This window comes from Rhinichthys klamathensis, unplaced genomic scaffold, assembly GCF_029890125.1.
Source record: "Rhinichthys klamathensis goyatoka isolate OS25496 unplaced genomic scaffold, OSU_Roscu_1.1 h1tg000375l_1, whole genome shotgun sequence".
In the NCBI taxonomy this organism is placed as follows: domain Eukaryota; kingdom Metazoa; phylum Chordata; class Actinopteri; order Cypriniformes; family Leuciscidae; genus Rhinichthys; species Rhinichthys klamathensis.
The window spans coordinates 411,424-432,552 of record NW_026606882.1 but is presented as its reverse complement, the minus strand read 5'-3'; the positions used below and the strand labels follow the sequence as shown (position 1 = coordinate 432,552).

The 21,129-nt window shown below is 37.2% G+C and overlaps 3 protein-coding genes across 5 annotated transcripts; all 3 read left to right on the top strand.

The window, feature by feature from the left end:
* Window positions 1–1,928: 1,928 nt before the first annotated feature.
* slc25a43 (solute carrier family 25 member 43) lies at window positions 1,929–6,131 on the top strand. The gene is made up of 5 exons (XM_056233669.1): window positions 1,929–2,294; window positions 3,698–3,939; window positions 4,107–4,279; window positions 5,389–5,523; window positions 5,831–6,131. The coding sequence occupies exons 1-5, from the start codon at window positions 2,023–2,025 to the stop codon at window positions 6,044–6,046; spliced, it is 1,038 nt and encodes a 345-aa protein (XP_056089644.1). The 5' UTR covers window positions 1,929–2,022; the 3' UTR covers window positions 6,047–6,131.
* A 1,444-nt stretch (window positions 6,132–7,575) lies between these two features.
* Window positions 7,576–10,081, top strand: slc25a5 (solute carrier family 25 member 5). Its single transcript, XM_056233663.1, has 4 exons — window positions 7,576–7,778; window positions 8,837–9,323; window positions 9,404–9,544; window positions 9,627–10,081. Exons 1-4 carry the CDS (start codon window positions 7,668–7,670, stop codon window positions 9,782–9,784), a joined length of 897 nt encoding a protein of 298 aa, XP_056089638.1. The 5' UTR covers window positions 7,576–7,667; the 3' UTR covers window positions 9,785–10,081.
* Window positions 10,082–13,097: 3,016 nt separating this feature from the next.
* Window positions 13,098–20,487, top strand: si:rp71-46j2.7 (uncharacterized). 3 transcript variants are annotated; one of them, XM_056233667.1, is made up of 16 exons: window positions 13,098–13,335; window positions 13,939–14,050; window positions 14,365–14,578; window positions 14,863–15,005; window positions 15,908–16,067; window positions 16,171–16,226; window positions 16,321–16,511; window positions 16,599–16,706; window positions 16,799–16,924; window positions 17,091–17,198; window positions 17,307–17,465; window positions 18,912–19,506; window positions 19,611–19,674; window positions 19,761–19,936; window positions 20,029–20,117; window positions 20,232–20,487. In XM_056233667.1, exons 1-16 carry the CDS (start codon window positions 13,153–13,155, stop codon window positions 20,325–20,327), a joined length of 2,580 nt encoding a protein of 859 aa, XP_056089642.1. In that variant the 5' UTR covers window positions 13,098–13,152; the 3' UTR covers window positions 20,328–20,487. The 3 variants fall into 3 exon arrangements, with proteins under 3 accessions (XP_056089642.1, XP_056089641.1, XP_056089643.1); XM_056233666.1 differs by having other exon boundaries at window positions 16,799–16,939; XM_056233668.1 differs by lacking the exons at window positions 13,098–13,335; window positions 13,939–14,050; window positions 14,863–15,005 and having other exon boundaries at window positions 14,429–14,578; window positions 16,799–16,939.
* Window positions 20,488–21,129: the final 642 nt, after the last annotated feature.

Here is a 21,129-nt window from a genome sequence, read left to right as displayed (position 1 = left end):
ATGTCAATGTGGTATGTGTATGCTAGATCAAAGAGATGTGTTTTTAGTCTAGATTTGAACTGACAGAGTGTGTCTGCTTCCCGGACAATGTTAGGAAGACTGTTCCAAAAGTTTTGGTGCTAAATAGGAAAAGGATCTACCACCAGCAGTCGATTTTGATATTCTAGGTATTATCAACTGGCCGGAATTTTAAGATCACAATAGACGTGAAGGACTATAATGCGTTAAGAGCTCGCTCAAGTACTGGGGAGCTAAACCATTTAGTGATTTGTAAGTAATCAGCAAAATTTTAAAATGTATGCAATGTTTAATAGGGAGCCAACGCAGTGTTGACAGAACCGGGCTAATATGGTCATACTTCCTGGTTCTGGTAAGAACTCGAGCTGCGTTTTGGACCAGCTGTAGTTTGTTTATTAAGTGTGCAGGGCAACCACCCCATAATAGCATTACAATAATCTATAGCCTTGATGTCATGAACGAACGCATGAACTAACTGTTTGCATTTGTCATTGAGAGCATATGACGTAATTTAGATATATTTATAAGATGGAAAAATGCGGTTTTACAGATACTAGACACGTGACTTTCAAATGAAAGATTGGTATCGAAGAGCACACCCAGGTTCCTAACCGACGACGAAGACTTGACAGAGCAGCCATCAAGTGTTAGACAGTATTCTAGGTCATTAAGTGAGGAAGTTTTTTTGGCCAATAATTAGAATCTCTGTTTTTTCAGAGTTAAGTAGTAGGAAATTACTAGTCATCCAAATTTTTATATCAGCTAAGCATTCAGTTAATTTTGTGAATTGGTGCGTTTCGTCGGGCCGCGAAGAAATATAGAGCTGAGTATCATCAGCATAACAGTGAAAACTAATTCCTAATGATATCTCCCAAGGGTAGCCTGTACAGAGTGAACAGCAACGGTAGTACTGAGCCTTGTGGTACGCCATACTGAACTTTTGATCGATAAGACATCTCTTCGTTTACTGCTACAAACTGATAACGGTCAGATAAGTATGATTTAAACCATGCTAATGCAATTCCACTAATGCCAACATAATTTTCAAGTCTATTTAAAAGAATGTTGTGATCAATGGTATCAAATGCAGCACTAAGATCGAATAACACTAATAGAGAGATACAAACATGTCTCGCACACACGAAGAAAGTAGTCTTTCTTTCCAAGAAAACTGAATTTAAAACCACAATGTAGTTACTCATATATTGAAACAAATGAAATATTTCAAGAGTGTTGCCAATGGGGTAGGCTATGTTTAGGGTCAGGGGTTGGTTAGGACAATATACTAGGCCTGTCAATTCCTAAAAATAATCAAATAAATAAAGAATTGAATAGTAAGTGCCAAAATATAGTATAAACTGCTAATACATACATACAAAAATATATATATATATAGAGTCCTACAAATGCGGTCATTAAACTGCAGCTTGCGGGATTGCAGGAATACCCTCATCACTGCCATGAACAGGTCTTATAGGAAAGATCGAATGGTTTGGCCAGATTTCTCTGGAATAGGCTATATATATTTACACATTTCCATATTATTCAGACATCATAAGCAACCATAATAGAGAGTCATTGTGTGTGAGAGGTCTTTTGTTAAAAATAAAAACATTATGGAGTTCCAGTACAAAATGTACATGATTTCCATATTATCCACGTAATAGCCCTCCAGACGCTATGCAAATTTCATACATAAACATAGTTGGATTTTCTGCATCCATGGTTTAACTTTGTCTGTGGCTGTCTTTAGACATACGATATGGTTTCCATCTATAGCTTTTTGACAGCTAGCTATTGGCTATTATGGAGTGATTTTGCATGCAACCAAACCTGCGCTTGCACAAACTACACCCCGCCTTCCCCAAATATCCTGCAATGTGACTGGCCGCTGAACGACAAGTAGCGCTGCAGCTAGATGATAAACAAAACAGTGTGTTCATTTTCACACGTTTGTTATTTTCCTTCAAAGGCTGGAGAAGAAAACAGTTTTTCTTATGAAGTATGGCTATAGTCAAAAAGGACGACCGACTGACAAGTTCTCAAAGTCTACTGTGCGTCGGTTTTGCCGGGATTTTTAGCAAAACTGTAACGTCACCTCTGGAAGTCGTAAAAATTTTGAGTCAAATAGGAACATTTCACTGTAAACGCGGTTTTCTGCACCGCTTTGTTTTTATTTGTCAGAATGAGGGACTTCGAGCATTTTGGAAGGGTAATATGGTTTCCTGTCTACGGTTGTTCCCCTACAGTGCCATACATTTAGCAACTTACAAAAAGTAAGTATTATACATTTTAATACTTTAATATTAAATAATGAATACTTGATAATTAGCGTTTATGCCCGATACGTTTCGCTGTTTTGTGTAATTCAAGATATGATCAGCTTTTCAATCGGCTGTGATGGTAAACAAGCGAAGTTGTTTCAACAACAGGAAGTTGACGTGCTAGCTTGATAGCGTTTGAAAGTACAAGACTGAAAATAATTTAATTATAAATGTATATACTAACAAGAGAGGACTCATTCAAATGTACTTAAGATGTTTCATTTGCGGATCGTTTAAAGAAATTATTTTCTTTAACCGCCTTGCTTCATTAGCTTAGCTTCTGTTACTTCTATAACGGGGGTTTACGTTAGTTCATCGTGATGTAACACATCACGCCTTCATGTCCTGACCAATCACGTAGCTCAGAAAGCCAGCGCGTTGATGTGGTGTGTCATCCTGAACTGATCCTGAACCCCAGATGGATACAGGCGTGGCCTTAATTATATGAAGTCTTAAAATCTGTGCATTCATAAAACAAGTTCAGTGTCAATTTCAGCTGTAGTGTTTCCATGGATATGAACCATGCACTTGGAAACGCCTATCAGCGTTCAGCTCAGCCTGTGCCTGTCCATAAACGAAAGTATGTCACGTGTATTTTCACATGATGCATGGGTTAACGGGGACACCGGAAACAGTTTTAGAAAGACCTGTACATAGTGTTCCAGTATTCCAGGAAAAGACGAGTGGAGGGTTTCTTTTATTGTTTATGGTGGAGAGTGTATTACGACCTGTTTTGAACGCATTGTTCCTCTTAAAAGAATACGTGTGTACCTCTCGTTTGCAAGTTGATGGTTACGAAGTTTATTTTGTTGGTTAATAATCAAATTTTTAGTAAAGGATATCATTTTCTAGTAGCCTACTGCTATTAATACTATATTTTTAATAATTACGTAATAATTAACAATAGCCTATATGCACATATATTAACACCAAATAAAAATACTTAAGAAATTGATAACTTTTTACAATTATAATTTACATTATAGGCTATTTATATTTGTAAAATTCATATAAACTTTTTAGTAATTCATACACTGTTAGCAAAAATTGCACTGTACTGTGAAATGTACTGACAGAAAATTAGTAGTACCTTTTCTGTTAATTTTGTGACACAATGATATATTCAAAATATCAGTAAAACTGAAAATCCCTACATATTAACATAGTACATTGTGCTGTATTTTTGCACATTTCTTAAAGTGTATATAGCCTCAAGTTATGTGTATTAAGTTAAAGCATTTTAGCATTAGCCTTTAGATCATGAGAATATATCAGTTAGATGTGTCTGGTAGATATGTCTGGTACTCTACACTTATCAAAAATGCTTACTATTCATTTTCTTCTATTTTTGGCAGTATTGTCCACCTTCATATTGATGAACTGGGTGATATCTCACAATGGAGAGCCATAGTAGCCGGTGGGCTGGCAGGCATATCTGCCGCTCTAGCAACATATCCATTGGAGGTGGTTGAAACCAGACTTATTGCTCAGAATTGCAAAGAACCAACTTACAGAGGGTTGCTGCATTCTCTCTCCAGCATGTACAGAAATGAAGGACTTCAAGCTCTCTACAGGGGTTTTTCCCTCACAGTGTTAGGTATGTATTAGTTCAGACCCTGTTTACACCTCAGAATCATTACACTAAATTACACTAAATCTGAATTCAAAAACATTAAAACCAAGCTCATAACCTTCTAATTAATAAAAGTTTTACAATTCAGCTTAAAAAGTTGATGGAACTTTGTTTGGATTTCTGTGGAATAGGCGCTGTTCCGTTCTCTGTTGGTTGCTATGCGGTCTATGTCAATTTGGATAAGCTTTGGCAGGAGCGTCATGTTCGCTTCACGTCTTTGCAGAACTTCATCAATGGATGTCTTGCGGCAGGAGTCGCTCAGACTCTCTCCTTCCCCTTCGAAACTGTTAAAAAGAAGATGCAGGTGAGAATAGGTGTAGTGCTATGTCTCACCACAAGGGGACACGATGGTACCAGTGTCACAGACTTGGGTCTCCCTAAAGTTGTAAAATATTGTCGATTATTGTCAAGAACTAAACTATGCAAAGACTATGCATAATTATATATATATATATATATATATATATATATATATATATATATATATAAAGAATTATACATAGTCTTTGCAACAGGTCACAAAGAACAATGCTGGACACCATTATGAAGGACACAAGGCCTTGCAGCAGCTGAGAATGTACATAGTGTCCAGTGTCTGCCTATGCCAAAGATAAATTGTCTAAAGATAGCTGACCTTTCACACACTCACAACAAACATGGTATATCTGATCTAGTTCCTATATGTTTTGATTGGCTCTGCAAACAGCCAAACTAGAAATGAAAAGTTCTGCCTTATCTCTTTTGCAAGTTAAATTGCATTGTCAGAAATAAACTGACCAAAGCTGCTGAATATTCTGTCAGTCTGGTGCTTAAAAAAGTATTGGTATCACTTTACAATAATGCTACTTAACTACTTTCGTTAACATGAACTAATAACTAACAATAATTCTACAGCATGTATTAATCCTAGTTAATGTTAATTTAAACATTTACTAATATTAATACGAATCACATTTTGTATTTGTTTACATTCATTATTGCACTGTGAACTAACATGAACAATCAATGGACAAAAACCTGGATTTTTATTAACTAACGTTATTAATAACAAAGATGAATAAATACTGTAACAAATGTATTGCTCATTGTTTGTTCATGTTAGTTAATATATTAACTAATGTTAACAAATGAGACATTGTAAAGTGTTACCAAAGTATCTATTGACACAATCAACACAGCCTATGGAAAACACAGAGGGTTTAAGGGTAGGTAAATGTTGGAAAATGTGTTACAGTAAGGCAATCAGTTCAAAACAAATGTACATGAATTGAATAAAAACCTAAAAAAACAACATATTTGATAATCTAAACTAGACAACGTTTTGTATATTTTTTCCTATAAACAATAATGTCAGTATTCTCTTATCTAAGTATTTCTTAATGATCAGGAATATTTCTTAAATCATTATTTTAGGCCCAGAGTCTTCTTTTGCCCCATTGTGGAGGAGTTGATGTCCATTTTAATGGAATGATAGACTGCTTCAGACAGGTCATCAAGAACAAGGGTGTCATGGCTCTTTGGAGTGGCCTTACAGCCAACATGGTGAAGGTGACGTCTGTTTTATGTACTTAGGTGGTGACGAGAGATAAAAATAACCCAAGCACTGCATGTTTTCTGTGTAAATGGTCATTCAAATTTCGATCTGTCATAAAAAAAATCGGACATGGTTGTATATTACACAAACATGCATTCTATGAAATTAATACAACAAATAGTAACATGAGTTTCTGGAGCTGGCTCCGCATGAAATAGCATGCTCAAATGTTTTCAGTGGTTGTTTCTGGAAATACCTTATATAAATAATGCATTTCCACTTCCTTGTTATTGATATTATGTTTTGTTTTATTCATTACAGATTGTCCCATATTTTGGTCTGCTCTTCAGTTGCTTTGAGATGTGTAAGCAACTCTGCCTTTACCGGAATGGCTATATCATTTCTCCACTAAGCTACAAACTTAAACCAGGTGTGGACCAAAGTCTGGGCCCATATGAACTGCAGGAGTTTAAGCGCTACCTGAGAAACAGAAAATCACACAAAGCACAAAGTTCATCCATAGGAAACCGCTGGTAACTAATCCCAAGATTTATCAGGAATAAACGGTACTCTGAGAAGTGCATTGATATTAAATATTTGTACTGCTCGAATGCACAGTGTATTATTCAAAGTGGTACTTTGCGAAGCATATTTGATTATTATGACTAATGTTTTACCTCTTGTTGCATTTAACTTCCGATATGGTATTTTAAGGATACTGCACATACATACTTGAAGCACAGTCCGTTACGTACATTCTACAGTACCTCAAACGCATCAGACATGCCCTTAAAGGAAATAAGTGTGTCTATGAGGTATTATTAAAGGTGCCCTTTCTTTTCAACATTGACATATATTGCTTTTAGCTTTACACTCCACTGAAATGGTGTTTTTAAGATCTGTCTAATCACTTCTCAGGAAAATATGTTGAACATCATTTCAACAGTTTAGAGCAATGCCTTTGTCAAACAAAGTATTAGTCTTTTACAGGATTTTTAGCTCTTTGACCTTTTTAAAGGTCTTCTGTTATTTATGAACCACGTGTTTTAAGGTCATATTGTGGTGCAGTTATGGCATTGGCTTTTTTGATCATACAGTATATGATGATTCTGAATCTGCATTGTAATGTAATATATACATATCCTGCTGATCTGGACACATGGTAACCCAGTAATTAACGAATCTCATTCGGCTGTAAAAAAAAAGGACAGGATCTGTTTAATGAAAGGTTATTTGTGGTTTTCGATGATATCATTAAGACATTTTTAAATGTTGCACATGTTAAGATAAAATCTTCAAGCACATTGTATAAAATCTTCAAGCACATTGTAAAAAATGATTAAGTATAAGCAATAAACATCTTAGACCTTGTTGTCAACGTATTGTATTATACACTCGCCATATTTTACTATTCGTTGATTGTTATATAATACAAACAACATTGGATTGCATTAGTAGAAATGACAGTGATTCAGATAGTATTGATTTTGTATTGCCTTCTGTAGTCACATGTTCCCAAAATGGATCACTGGCTTTGCCACAGTCAAAAGTCGTGTGAAGGACTTTGTTCTGACATGTTGGCCTTTTTCCTCTCACACACACATGTCCTTGGAGATCATTAACTGAAGGCAGGCAGCGATCTAGCTAGTAACAAACATGCATGCTATGTCACCTTGGAGAACTGCTTCTTAGCTTGACAGCTGAAAGGAAAAACTGGACAATCCTGATTCTTTTGATGTATTGGACTGTCAGTGTGTATCAAAAACTGTTCAAAAAGTGTGTGTGTTTTGTTACGTTTTAAATATTATTAGTCATGAATTATTGGCTACTTGGAAACAAAATTGTCTCTGTTTTAAAAACTTCCTGTTGTCATTTACGCTTTCCACCTTGAGAAGGCTTAAGGTTACTTTACTTTGAGCCATTCAACTCCGTCATCACGCGAAGACCCCGCCTTTTGGAACCTGTGACGTTTGGTCTACAGTCCAATCAAATCTTAAAGCGTTGGGTACGTATTTCTCTCGCGAGACGAACCTTTTAAAAACGTTGCTTCAACTTTTCAATCGGCCATTTCGAATCAGCCGGCATTCCACGCTGTTCCTGCGGCAGAGCGGGATATAACTTACCTCTTCAAGCTACACCTCTCTAAGAACATCCGACAATGAACGAGACCGCCGTTTCTTTCGCCAAGGACTTCTTGGCCGGTGGAATTGCCGCTGCTATTTCTAAAACCGCCGTGGCCCCCATTGAGAGAGTCAAGCTGCTGCTTCAGGTAATTTAACGTAATATATATTCGCAATGATATTATCGGAATTAAGTTATATAATCCCGTAATACAAAAATTTTTTTTATTCAAAAGTTCTGTATTGAGCGAAAGGTGAATACAACTAGCATAGGGTAACGTAAATCCTAGAACAGTTTATGGTTAAAATAAAACATAATATCCTTTTTAGATTTTTTTTCTTCATTTAACTTAACTTGCATGTTTAATTGAACCTCGAATGGAGATTCGCCTAACATAATAGTAACGTTGGACGTCTGACCAAACGAAAACCTCAATGTGTAAAATAACGGATGTTTCTATTACATGTTGAGCCGTTTTAAAACTGAGCTGGTCGTCAAATATTTCGTCAAAGTATCGAATAGCTAGCTACTAACGTTAGGCCTTGAGTGCTTGTAATTAACCTTTAGCAACCCTCCTCGAGAGAACAACTTGAGAAATGCCTCGATCGACAGCAATTGGCGCCCAAACGACTAGAATTTAACAGAGCTCAATGAGCTTGTTGCTTTACTAAGGTTTTGAGAAGAATCTTTTTATCTCTTTTAAAACACTTCCGTGAAACACGGTTAACCAGCATCCTCCCTCATCTCGCCAAGGTCGCAAGAAGGGGAGGCCTATGAATAGCTAGGCCTTTATTGCTAGCTTGCAAGCTAACGCTCTCGTCCTAGGACGATGAAGTCTCCGCTATTGTTTAAGAGGACACGTTGCTCTATGGGCGTATCATGTGTTAACATTTTGATTGAATGTTAAATACTTATAGCTCGTACACCATTTTACACAAATGGAAGGGTTTTCGTGATAATTCCAGTCGATTTTACAGGAACCTCTTACCGGAAGATATCGCGTATTTTTCGCGTTGTCGGCTTCTTTCGTTTCGCATGATCACGTGTTTGTTTCCTCGATTTTCTGTTAAGCCATCGCTATTTTAAACTATTTCCGCTTAATTTAGTTTTAGTTGCTTCAGTTTAGGACATTTGTAATCTCATTGACTTCTATTTATTGAATGACTTTTATTGTGTGCCTACATTGACTTCCTCCTGTGTTTACAGGTGCAACATGCTAGCAAACAGATAACAGTGGATAAGCAGTACAAGGGCATTGTAGACTGTGTGGTGCGTATTCCCAAGGAGCAGGGCTTCATCTCGTTCTGGAGAGGAAACATGGCCAATGTCATCAGGTACTTCCCCACCCAGGCCCTCAACTTTGCTTTCAAGGACAAGTACAAGAAGGTCTTCCTTGATGGCGTGGACAAGCGCACCCAGTTCTGGAGGTACTTCGCTGGTAACCTGGCCTCAGGTGGTGCTGCTGGTGCTACATCCCTCTGCTTTGTGTACCCCCTCGACTTTGCAAGAACCCGTCTGGCCGCCGATGTCGGCAAGGCTGGAGCAGGAAGAGAGTTCTCTGGCCTGGGTAACTGCTTGGCACAGATCTTCAGGTCTGATGGCCTCAAAGGATTGTACCAGGGCTTCAACGTTTCTGTGCAGGGTATCATCATTTACAGAGCCGCCTACTTCGGCATCTATGACACAGCCAAGGGTGAGTCCACGTTGAGTTTTAGGTATGATCTTCAGTGTGTGCTATTGCTGCATTCTTTATATCTGCTCTTTTGTCTTTAGGTATGCTGCCAGATCCCAAGAACACCCACATTATTGTCAGCTGGATGATCGCTCAGTCTGTGACTGCTGTTGCTGGTCTTGCATCCTACCCCTTCGACACAGTCCGTCGTCGTATGATGATGCAGTCTGGACGCAAAGGAGGTCAGTTGCTGCTTTACTTAAACTTTTACAGTACAAGTTGACTAGTTCAAGCAGTGGATTAACTTTTTATTTTCTATTGCAGCTGACATCATGTACAGTGGCACAATTGACTGCTGGAAGAAGATTTCACGTGATGAGGGTGGCAAGGCTTTCTTCAAGGGAGCCTGGTCCAATGTTCTCAGAGGCATGGGTGGTGCATTTGTGCTGGTCTTGTATGATGAGCTGAAGAAGGTCATGTAAATGTTTCCTGTCCACCATTCAATGTGAGATGTTTAACTGTAACATATCTTGTAAATTTGGAAGGACTCTCAAATTCCGCCTTATTTATAGGGACCAACTAGTATGTCAGTACTAGTTGTACTGGGGGAATTGTTTTTTGCGGTTTTCTTTTGCCCCATCTTATTTTTCCTCTTTTTGTTCCACTCACCATACTGTCATTCCCAGAAAGAAAGAATGCCGGGTACTAAAATCTACCTGTTTTCCAGCCGGTCTGTTTTTAGTCGATGCATCAATAAAGACCCACTGAATGAACCTAAATCATAACTTGTCTTTTTTTTTTCTTTTTTTTGTTGCGTTACAGGTATTAAATGATTCACTCACTTGGATTGCTTCTGCCCTGTTCCTTAATTCAGAGTCCACACCCTTTAAAAAACCTGTCCACAAACTGAACTAGCAGAATTATTCTAGGCATTTTTGCACTTAAAAGATCCTTGGCTTGTCAGATCAATGTGACCTAAGGCATTCATTTTTTACATGGTATTAAAATACATTTCTTGCAGCATTTGTAAACTGCACCACAGAGTTGTCACATAGAAGTGTCCAAGTGTTTATTCAAAGGCTAGACTTCACACATGCCTTTAGAGGTGTTCCTGGATGGCAGGCAGTATTTTATTTCTTAAGATGCAACCTCATACCCTGTTGGCCCTCCAGAGTTGTGCTTGAGTCTCAGCCAAGGACAGCTGAGGGGACTCTTGTGCCACTCAATATAATTCAGTCCTTCAAAACTGTTGTGCATGTTGCTGTATAATCTAAATATCAAAATGGGTCGTTCAATATGCTGTTTTATATGCTTCTGCATCTTTACATTTGAGGTGTATTTTGAAGTTTTGGTTTACCAAAGAAATGCATATCTGCAAATTGAGTTAACTTTTAAGCCTGCAGAATAACATGAAACTAATTGAAATAGGGGGAATTTGCTGAATCTTGAGATGGTCATAGTGGTGCAGGTGACCTAATGTTAGCAACAATGATAAAATTTAACAGTTGTGAGGCTAATGGCTCTCCAGTGTGATCCACTATTGGAGAAGGTGGCTCATATATGCCCTCTTACGCTAAAAACTTTGGTGACCTCTTAGTAGACATCAAGCTAGTCGTGAATTAGCTCACTAATCTGTCCTTGCATCACCTTCACTTCAAGCGTGGAGTTCTTGAGTGTGGTATTACAGGATGTTAAGCAGGGATAAATAGTGGATGGTGTTGATAATAGAATATGGCCTTCTGAATGAGTGCAATTAGTTTTTGAAATAATTTCTCAGGGACTATGGGGCAGTTCAATTTTAAGACTAAACTGTTTTAGAACCGTGTTGATTTAAGTCATTTTGATTGCTTCACATTCCACACTAACACAACTGTATGGATTAATAAATATTTTGAGATTAATGTAATTTTCATTAGCTACGCAAATCGTAGCAAAAGAAATAAAGGAAAAATGCACATCACATGGATTTACCACCTGTCCTGGCTCCTGTTTCGGCACTGTTAGGTGAGAAATGTGTTCAGTTTAGTGGAGCAAATGACAATTTCCCTGCTATATCGTGTTATGCATTAACATGATGAGCAGCAGATTACGCAACACGCCACTGCATGTTCGCTCTTGGACGTGACGTAAATCCTGGAAGGCGGTTCAAACTTGCGCTGGCTGGCAGCAGGCGCTACTCGCAGCAGATCACGTGACTGGATTCGGTCGTATGGTGCTATTTTTATGGGTTTAATCTGGCTGGCAGTGGCACTGGCAGTAGGCTCTATTCCATCATGTGACTGTAGAGGTTTAATCATATGCTAGCTGCCTGAATGAACCTGTCCAAGAATAATCAATTTCTCTTCTGCTAACTGGATTGCTGATCCTGCTAGGAAAGTGGTGGTACTTAATAGCCTAGCCATGAGGCTTTTGATTAATCTCAGAGACCCGTTCACAAAAAAAGATTCATTGATTCGTTCAGTGGTCCTTTTTACAGACTAGAAGGTTAACGTTACGACAGTAGACAGAGTAATGAATTTGGAATATAATAGTAGGCTACTCTATATATACCATGGCAGAAATGTTGGCATGATAGTAGGGTGAATGCCGGTAAAGTGGGCCGTTTAAGCTGCATTGTACTTTGCTCAATGGGTTTACTATTTTAGAGCACAACGATGGTCTTTAATTAAAGAGACACTATTTCTTTAAATGATAAAATAGTTTTGGTTGATGCAATATGACACTGGTGGGTGGCCCTCAAGGTGAAATATATATGTTTTTTTTTTTTTTTTTTTTTTTTTTTACAATATTACCATAAATGTTTCTTTTAACTATGTGTTAATCATGTGTTTTTAATTAAGATACAGGATAATTTTTGATAAATCAGGGATGGCCCACTTTACCTGAAATTTGTCTGGAGTGCATGATCTAAAATGTTTATTGGTTTATACCTTACAAATAACATATTATATGAACTGTATTAAAAAAATATTATAGCTGGACCTTAAACTACTGGTAGCCTATTATCAAACTACTGAAGACTACAGCTTATATAAGAGCTAACTTCCTTTCATCGACCATGTTCATTTTGTATGATTCGTTCAGTTCTATTCGTCCACGATCACACTAAAGTGTTAAAACTTAAACAAGTTACAACTATAAATCATATTTTCCACAGTTATATTTAGCCGGTAGAATGACTATAATATAATTAGCCTATAGGCTATACTATACTATAACTATATAACTATAATATAAACAATAATAATAATACATTTAATTTAGTAGGCTACTATACGTAATAAATGTAATACTGTTATGTTATATTTTTGTCATATCACCCAAGTTCTCACTTCCTGTTTTTACAAAGACATTAAAGAAGTGTACAACGTGTGCACTGTGCCACCCAGCGGCGAAGAATGTTAATGTGGACTTTCACTGTATGCTTGATATTTTGTGTCGCATGGTGCCTGCTTTAATACAGTAAGCAATTTAGTCATTTCATAGCCTTCACAGTAAACTGTATTTCGTAATATATTGCAGTGAACGATTCACTTAAAGATCGTTTCGTTCATAAAGTGTAGGTACTGAGAACTGCACCATGCAGTTATTACATACAGAGAGCAGATTATAGAAAAGATAATCAGACGTTCCAGGAAGGGAAAAAATACTAGGCCTACGACATCTTCAGGTGCACCAATCACATTACAATGGCAAGTTCCTCTTACCATAAACACTTACCTTCCGGTTCTGCGGTATGATTCTGGTCTGGATGAAAGCTGAAGGGAGGGATAAAGTGTAGCGTTTAAAAGGACGAATGAAGAACGCTAGTGAAGGAATTTCATTCTGAACCTGGACCTTTTTTAAAAAAATGTACAATTGGCGATGCTTTCTCGCTATTATATTTGTACTTGTTTGGTACTTCTCAGAGTTTGGACAAATATGGACACAAGCGTTCTTTTGTTTTTTATGCTTTTTAAATTTCCCTTTCAAAAAGCAAGACCGTGAAACAAGCACTCAAACGGATGATACACCCGAGGAAACAGCACGACAGGTAACATTGTGTTCATGTATATATCTATGTGACTTGAGAACATTAACAATAGTTCTGCCGGACTGTTATTATTATTAGGCTATTATTATTATTACTTTGAACAAGTTCATGGAGTGATTGACACTGTCCTGTTGGAAAAACTAACGTAGCTGGTAACTGTGTTTCTGGTTGACCAGACGACCAGGTGGTCTAAGATTTTCTCCCAACTTGCACCAGCTAAAGACTACTCGTGAACCAGCTAAACCAGCTACTGTGTCCCAAAACAAAGCTGCTAGCTTATGTTTTTTTTTTTTTTTTTTTTTTTTTTGCAGTGTAATAGAAGACATATCTGTAATGGTTATTGTAAATGGATGCATATAACAATAAAGTAAATAACTTTTTTAGACAGAACTGTGGGAAGAACGTGGAAAGCAGCATCACTTCATTATTAAATGCTTTAGACTTGTGCCGGTTCTCACGTCCAGAACACTTTTTGTTCCTTATTTTTGTATGTAGGGTCTTCCAGAAAGAAAAAAACCAAAGCTCATGCTGACCTAATTTCTGTATGACTCTGAAATCAGACATCATCCGTTTAATATCTTGCACCTTATCCTCCTGTTTCAGTCAAAGAAAGGTCACAATGTTGGTGCCATTGATGAGACTGATGCCGCCAGAACCGGACAAATTGTGTCTCAGACAAAGCAATTTCCAAATGTACAGAGGTCTCTCCTCCGGGGTAAATAATAATTTTGTTGTTCACACGCTTCACCCCCGTTATGCCTATCTAGCATGTCTGGAAATTACTGAGATCTTGTTTTTTTTCTTGATCCCATGACACATTTTGAAATTTGTTCAAAAGATGACATACAACAGAAATGCAGGATCAGAAAATATGATAAAAGAATTCTCATAGGATTGTGTGCCTCTCTTTTAGGAAATGTCATTTTATATCCTTCATTTCCTCATCAAAAGTGATAGACATGTATGGCATTAAAGTGAGATCACTGCAGTTGTGCATGTCATGATTACATTTCGTTTTTTCTTTTGTAGTGTTTAAATGTGCCTATACTCACCTGATCCAGCCATGGTACACTGTCCCAGAACTTGGCGACAGTCAGCCCCTTTATAGGGCACTACAGGAGGAGTATAGTTTTGTTGTCGAGAAAATTATTTGCAAGGCCAAGAACTTTGATCTGTCTGCTACAAGTGTGGGTTGTATTAGGATCTTCACTCACCACCTGCATAATGCAAAACAGTCAGACAGGTGAGCATGTTTGTCTGTAGCCTGATATACTGCAAAATATTCTGGCGTGAGTGACACCACTGTATTGTTATGATTTCGTGAACTTCCTTTCTTTTCTATTTTATTCGTAGTTCTTTTTAGAGACCATAAGCAGAACTGGGTCTTATGATTCTTGAGCTTGTGTTTTAAAAGCTATGAATTTCTGCCAAAAGTGATGGACTTTCCATCCTCACCTATGATTAATCACCTGATGCAGTTCCAGGAATACTGCTAGTGAAATGCAAATTGGCCTGTTTCTGTTTCAGATCTCCAGTGTTCAGTTCAAGGTCAGAGGAAATGGCAGTCCTCAGAACTTTCTCTGAAGCTCTGGTGCGAAACCTTTTCCCTGAGTACCTCTGGGAAGCAAAACTCTACCAGTCTGTCCTAACTGAGATTGTAGCTACAAAAGGTTAGCCCTACTGACCTTTGTGCTAAATACTTTCTAATGATCTTTCTAGTGATCAGAACTTTCCAATCAGCTATCTGGCATCAACATTTGTAGCATTCATTCTTAAGGATAGTATCTCTGAAACAAACATTACTTTGTCACTCGTTGCTTCAAGGATTGTCTCAGCATGTCTTCACTGCTTCTACAGACTTGTTTATCCACATTTTTTTCTGTGCCTAAATACTCAAGGCCATCAAAAGAAACTAATATCTTCACTACAAAGAGTGTTTTTTTCCCCTCAATTGTCTCCAATGTCATATTTAATATAATTTCAAAATGAAATGTTTTATAGAATTAATTGTTAACTAATACGAGTTTAAAAAAAAAACACCAATTCTTGAATGTTGGTGCATTTAAATTGTCTGTCACAAAAACATTTACTGTCTTTCTTAACTCACACTCTTGGAAAGATTGCGGGGTCAGTGTGATTTTTAATGCTTTTGAAAGACGTCTCTTTATGCTCACCAATGCTGCATTTATTTGATCAAAAATACAGTAAAACAGTAATATGAAATATTATTACAATTTAAAATAACAGTAAAATGTAGTTTACTCCTGTGATGGCAAAGCTGAATTTTCAGCATCATTACTTCAGTCTTCAGTGTCACATGAGCCTTTAGAAATCATTATAATATTCAGATTTGGTGCTCAAGAAACATTTCTTCTTCTTATTATTAATGTTAAAAATATTATTTATGTCAATATTTTTGTGCAAACATGCGATACATACTTTTCAGGATTCTTTGATGAATTGAAATCAATCCTACTGACCCCAAAAGTTGTTATTTTTGTGATATACCAATTGTATTGTTCATTTTCTACTAATACACTGATTCTTTGTTACTCCTGCTGTCCATGTCTAGCACTTGATGTGCTTGTGACATGCCTCTGTAATCCAGACAACCTGAATCAGATGGTGGTTTTGCAGTTGGATAGAGTAACCCCTAAAAGCTCAATGGGAGACCTGGTAAACTCAAATAGGGAAGGCACACCATCCTCTATGGGAAGTGAAGAAGCAGAAGAGTAAGTCATCTCTATACATTTAGTCTAAGTATATTTTCATATCAGTCTCTTTTTCATATCAGGCCTCTTTCTGCTTTCAAACTTGTGGATTGAAATTCCACAGATTGACAGATGAAGCAGAGGACGGTCGGTCTGAAGACATTAAAGGAAAGAAGAAGGGTGGTGTATCTTTCTCCTTTATCTCAGTCATTTGATTTATGTATGTGTACATGAATAATATAATTAAGTAATTGTTTTTCTTTTTTCTAAGTAGGCAATAGAATCAAAGAACAATTTTCTAAATTTGTTGATAAGGTCAAGTTAAAGAAAGCCAAAAAGAACAAACTCAAGAAGGAGCAAGAGCTTTTTCAGAGGGCTTTATCAGCACGTAGATCTGCTGTTATTGAAGATGATGGTGCATGCAGCAGAGAGGGCTCCATCAAAAGCTGCCTGGACTCTGATTATGTATGGAATATACCAGCAAATGTTAATATTGAATTGATTTACAAAGTTTTCGGTGCAATTGACGCTGTCTGTGCTCTCTTTTAAAAGGACAGTGAAACGGATGTTTACCTAACAACTCTCCAAGAGGATTTGATGGAGTTTAAGCTTTCCTATGAGATGTGGCGGGTGGGGAAATGGGCAGTCCGTGTCACAAATGTGAGACATATTTTAAAACAAAGAAAGCTAAACAATGTGCAATCTTAATTGAGTTTAATAATTTAATAATGATGATGAAAACAACGTCTTAGGTTCAGAAGGAAAGTGAAGATCTGTGTTTCACGGTTCACCTGGAGGAAAGAAATAACCCTGAGAATCTCCACTGGGATGTGAAAAAGACCCAGTCAGATATACTTAATTTTTATAGCCTCTGGCAGGTGAGAGGGGAAATGGTGAGGAATCTTCCAAGCATCGTTTCTATTGAAACCTGTAGTATTTTGTTTTATAGTCATTAATATTTGACTCTTATTATTAATTATTCTTAATAAATAATTGTAGTTGCTCGCTTTTAAAACGTTTTTTTTCTTCTTTTTTTTTTCTAAGGATACTTCCACTTTACCCTCTATTTCTGCAATAGTAGAAAACACAGAAAAGGAACTTGATGACGCAAACACAGAGGAAGTGAGATCAGCCTTTGAGCACTTTTTACAGGTAATGGCAGTCACACACTCACTGTCTAAAAAAATGTAAGAGGGAGTTGCAAGTAGAATGTCAGTAATTATACATACCTGGAAATGTTTTCCCCTTATTTCTCTAAAGGAGCTGGTTTCTGATGCGCAGCTTGGTCACACTCAGCCTGTATTCCAGTTCTTGGGCCCTTTTGCAGGGCTGCTGAGTGATAAGGAACATGAGGGAGGTGTGTGGAGTCTTCTAAATGGACTTGCAAGCTTCCTCACTCCTAGCCACGATGAGGAAGAGGTAAGAACAGATTTTAGGTCAATAGATTAAAGTCCCCCTGTAGTCAATCATTTTATCCCTCATAGTTGATAACCAAAATGACATATTTATTTAATTCTTCATGCCTTAAAATAGCTTGAATGTTATTCGACACCCTTGCTTCATTTAGTATATGCGGATCCAACGATATGCAAAGTAGTCTCCGTCTCCGTACAATCACTCAAGCTTAGAATACCTGATCCACTCGCTCAACTTTTCTGTAGTAAACGCTTCACAATGGCAAGTGGAAATACTGGTTTAATTCAGCCATATATGTTTGAACCAGAAACTGATTCAGAAGAAGAAGAGGGAGAGTGAATTATAAAGGCTCGTCTTCAAAGTTGATGTATCAGGATGGTAATGCGTTTTAAGTGTTGCTAAAACTTCGGACAAATAATGATAGACATATAAACAACATTAATAATGTTATTAGATTGTCTTTAAAGACCATTTGATCCATTTGACTTTTTGTGAGTTAGCTTTTCTTTTTTGTTTGTTTTGACCCCATACTGGGCAACAGATATAGATCATCAGTTTCATTATTAGATTGAAGACAATCTAATAATGAAACTGATGATCTACATCTGTTCAAAAGTTTGGGGTCAGTAAGATTTTTTTAAAATTAAATTAATACTTGTATTTACAAGATAAATAATTAATCAAGTTACAGTTTACATTGTTACTTTTTTTTTAATGCTGTTCTTTTCTAACTTTCTATTGATCAAAACAGCACAACTGTTTTTAACATTTATAGTAATAAGAAATGTTTCTTGAGCAGTAAATCAATGATTTCTTAAAGATCATGTGACACTGAAGACTGGAGTAATGATGCTAAAAATTCAGCTTTGACTTCACAGGAAAAAATATATTCAAAAAGAAAACTGTTATTTTAAATCATGATATTACTGTTTTTACTGTACTTTTTATCAAATAAATGCAAAAATGTAAATTGTCATTAATTATTCACCCTCAGTTAATTGTCATTAACTATTCCAAACACATAAGGTTTACTACCTTTCTGGGCCTTGAAAGTGGTGATTGCATTGCAGTCTATAGAAGGGTCAGAAAGCTCTGGGATTTCATAAAAAATTTCTTAATTTGTGTTCCAAAGATAAACAAAGGTCTTATGGGTTTGGAATGTAATTAATGTAATTAATGACACAATTTTTTTCAGTTTCAGTTTTTGGGTGAACTGTTCCTTTTGAACGGTAGTGTATTTCTATCAATATTTTATATATTTGGATCAATATAGCCTACATACTCCAAGATTTGATATCTTGTCCAAATGTAGATATGGTTTGTTGTTGATTTACAGTACACGTTTAGCTTGAATTGGCTTCAATTACCAGAGCACAGTGTCAATTATTGAGAATACCGCCACCCTCTGGTGATACAGGTAATTGAATGTTACTATGTTTTTTTTCCCAGTCCCAGAACTGTAGAGGAGAGGATAAGCTTGAAGCTGAAGCAGGAGCCCCAAAACATCACGGTGGACCGACAGCACAGCAAGCCTGCATTGATACACAAGAGCCAAAGGGGGGTGTTGTAGAAGGGCCAATGGCTACAATCGTACGGTTTTGTAACCCCCATGAAGAGACTGACCCCTTTAAAAGTAAAGAACCAGATATACAAGACAACGATCAGATCTCTGAGGATGCTGATGTGGTTTCTGATGGGCAGGAGAGTCTTGCTGAGAGCGTGGATATCTTTGTTAATAGGTCAAAATTAGTCATTCCCACAGTATACTCCAATGATATCTCAAGCTCAGTCATGAGCCATACTGAAGGCTTGCAGTCTGACTCAGTCGACGGCGTTAGAATTGCCCAGTATGGGGTCAAAACAAACAAAAAAGAAAAGCTAACTTACAAAAAGTCAAATGGATCACAAAAGTTCAAAGTAAAAGAGAAAACTGGACAGTTCAAGGACGAGATGACAAATCAGCCTCAGAAAAAGGAACCCCAGACCAATTGGGAGCAGGTTGAGGCCACCAAAGCCATATTTGATTTATTGAAGGAAATAACCGGTATGTAACTCCTTGTTCTGTTTGGCTTTTATGATGGGCAAGAACTGAAACTAAAAACTAAAAAATTTTCTTTGCCCTTTAATTTTTGTCTTTACCCTTTTCAGGTAACTCAGTCCTCATTAATATTGTTGATGCCATTCTAAAACCAGTCCAGCCTTTGGTAAAGAAGTAAGTATTTAATAGTATATTTATTCAAATACCAAGGTTGTTTAGCTGTAGATGTGAAAATAAGCATAAGCTTTCGTTCCATGCAGGAAAATAAACAACTTTTTAAAAAGGATGCATCCTACCAAAGATCAGATTGCATCCTACATTGACATTTTCCGGGAGAAGATATGGCCAGATGGAAACGTACCCCAACAGCCGCCACGGGACAGTGAGGAGAAAAAAGAGACCAAGGAAAAGGCTTTGCAGCTTATAAATTCAAAATGTACGTGCAATATTTTCCCATGCTGTGATGAGCCCTCTCACTTTTTAAATGATTCCTTCATCCTTGTAATTGTCGTGACATGGTGGTTTTAGATTCAAACTCTCTAATCTTTAAGAAGACTGATGTGGAAGCGGTGTTTAAGATATTCCAAGACACGGAGGAGAACAAGAAACTGGTCTATGTGAGAACTCTAGCTATGATTATTATTTTTCTTCTTACTTAATTAAAATCCATTTTTGAAATACATTCAAAGGTTAACCAGATTCACATTTATATTCTTTGTGTGTGTCCGTAGAGGCTGCTTTCGTATGTTCTAATGGAGTTCCTGCCTGGAGAACCTGCCTTCAGTTCAATAGCTAATCTAACTGTGAAGGATTGTTTTTCATTATAGAAAAAGGGTATTTTATTTTATTATTTTAATAATTTGTTTTTAAATGTGCATTACTTAATATTTTATATGAATATTCTTCAAAGATGCATTCTGATATTCCTCATTGAGGCCATGAGCAGCATGAACACTTGTTTATTGATTTATTGATATTTTATATTCAATAAAAATGTTAACCTCTGTTTAATTTAGCTTACATTTACATTTACATTTAGTCATTTAGCAGATGCTTTTATCCAAAGCGACTTACATCTGAGGACTAAAGCAAGCGAGTCATCGTGAAGAGGGAAGAACGACGCAAGAAGTGCTCAAAATACAAAGTTCAGGCATTGCTCAGAGTAGCAAAAGCCAGACAAGGGAAGATTTAAAAGAGAAGGAAAGATTTAAAAGAGAAGATTTTTTTTTTTTTATGTTAAGTACTCACGGAAGAGATGAGTTTTCAGTTGTCTTTTGAATGCTGTCAGGGATTCTGCATTACGGACGAGGGTGGGGAGTTCATTCCACCAGCATGGAACCGTGAATGAGAATGTTCTGGAGAGTGATTTAGTGCCTCGCTGTGATGGCACCACGAGCCGCCGATCGTAGGCTTCTGGTAGGGACGTAGACTTGTAGTAGGGAGTGAAAGTAGGACGGAGCTGAGTCTGTGGTAGATCTGTAAGCAAGCGTCAAAGCTTTGAATTTGATGCGAGCAGCGAGTGGTAGCCAATGCAGGGAGATGAACAGCGGAGTGACGTGGGCCCTTTTGGGCTCGTTGAAGACAAGGCGGGCTGCAGCATTCTGGATCATTTGTAGAGGTTTAGTAACA

Excerpts from the sequence above, each read along its gene's own strand:
- slc25a5 (XM_056233663.1), top strand. The coding sequence starts at position 7,668 with ATGAACGAGACCGCCGTTTCTTTCGCCAAGGACTTCTTGGCCGGTGGA. Across the intron at positions 7,779-8,836 it reads GAGTCAAGCTGCTGCTTCAG|GTGCAACATGCTAGCAAACA; the intron begins GTAATTTAACGT and ends CTGTGTTTACAG. Across the intron at positions 9,545-9,626 it reads GCAGTCTGGACGCAAAGGAG|CTGACATCATGTACAGTGGC; the intron begins GTCAGTTGCTGC and ends TTTCTATTGCAG.
- slc25a43 (XM_056233669.1), top strand. The coding sequence starts at position 2,023 with ATGGCTATAGTCAAAAAGGACGACCGACTGACAAGTTCTCAAAGTCTA. Across the intron at positions 2,295-3,697 it reads CATTTAGCAACTTACAAAAA|TATTGTCCACCTTCATATTG; the intron begins GTAAGTATTATA and ends TATTTTTGGCAG. Across the intron at positions 4,280-5,388 it reads CTGTTAAAAAGAAGATGCAG|GCCCAGAGTCTTCTTTTGCC; the intron begins GTGAGAATAGGT and ends TCATTATTTTAG.
- si:rp71-46j2.7 (XM_056233666.1), top strand. The coding sequence starts at position 13,153 with ATGTACAATTGGCGATGCTTTCTCGCTATTATATTTGTACTTGTTTGG. Across the intron at positions 16,940-17,090 it reads GGCAGGTGAGAGGGGAAATG|GATACTTCCACTTTACCCTC; the intron begins GTGAGGAATCTT and ends TTTTTTTCTAAG. Across the intron at positions 19,675-19,760 it reads GTCCAGCCTTTGGTAAAGAA|GAAAATAAACAACTTTTTAA; the intron begins GTAAGTATTTAA and ends CGTTCCATGCAG.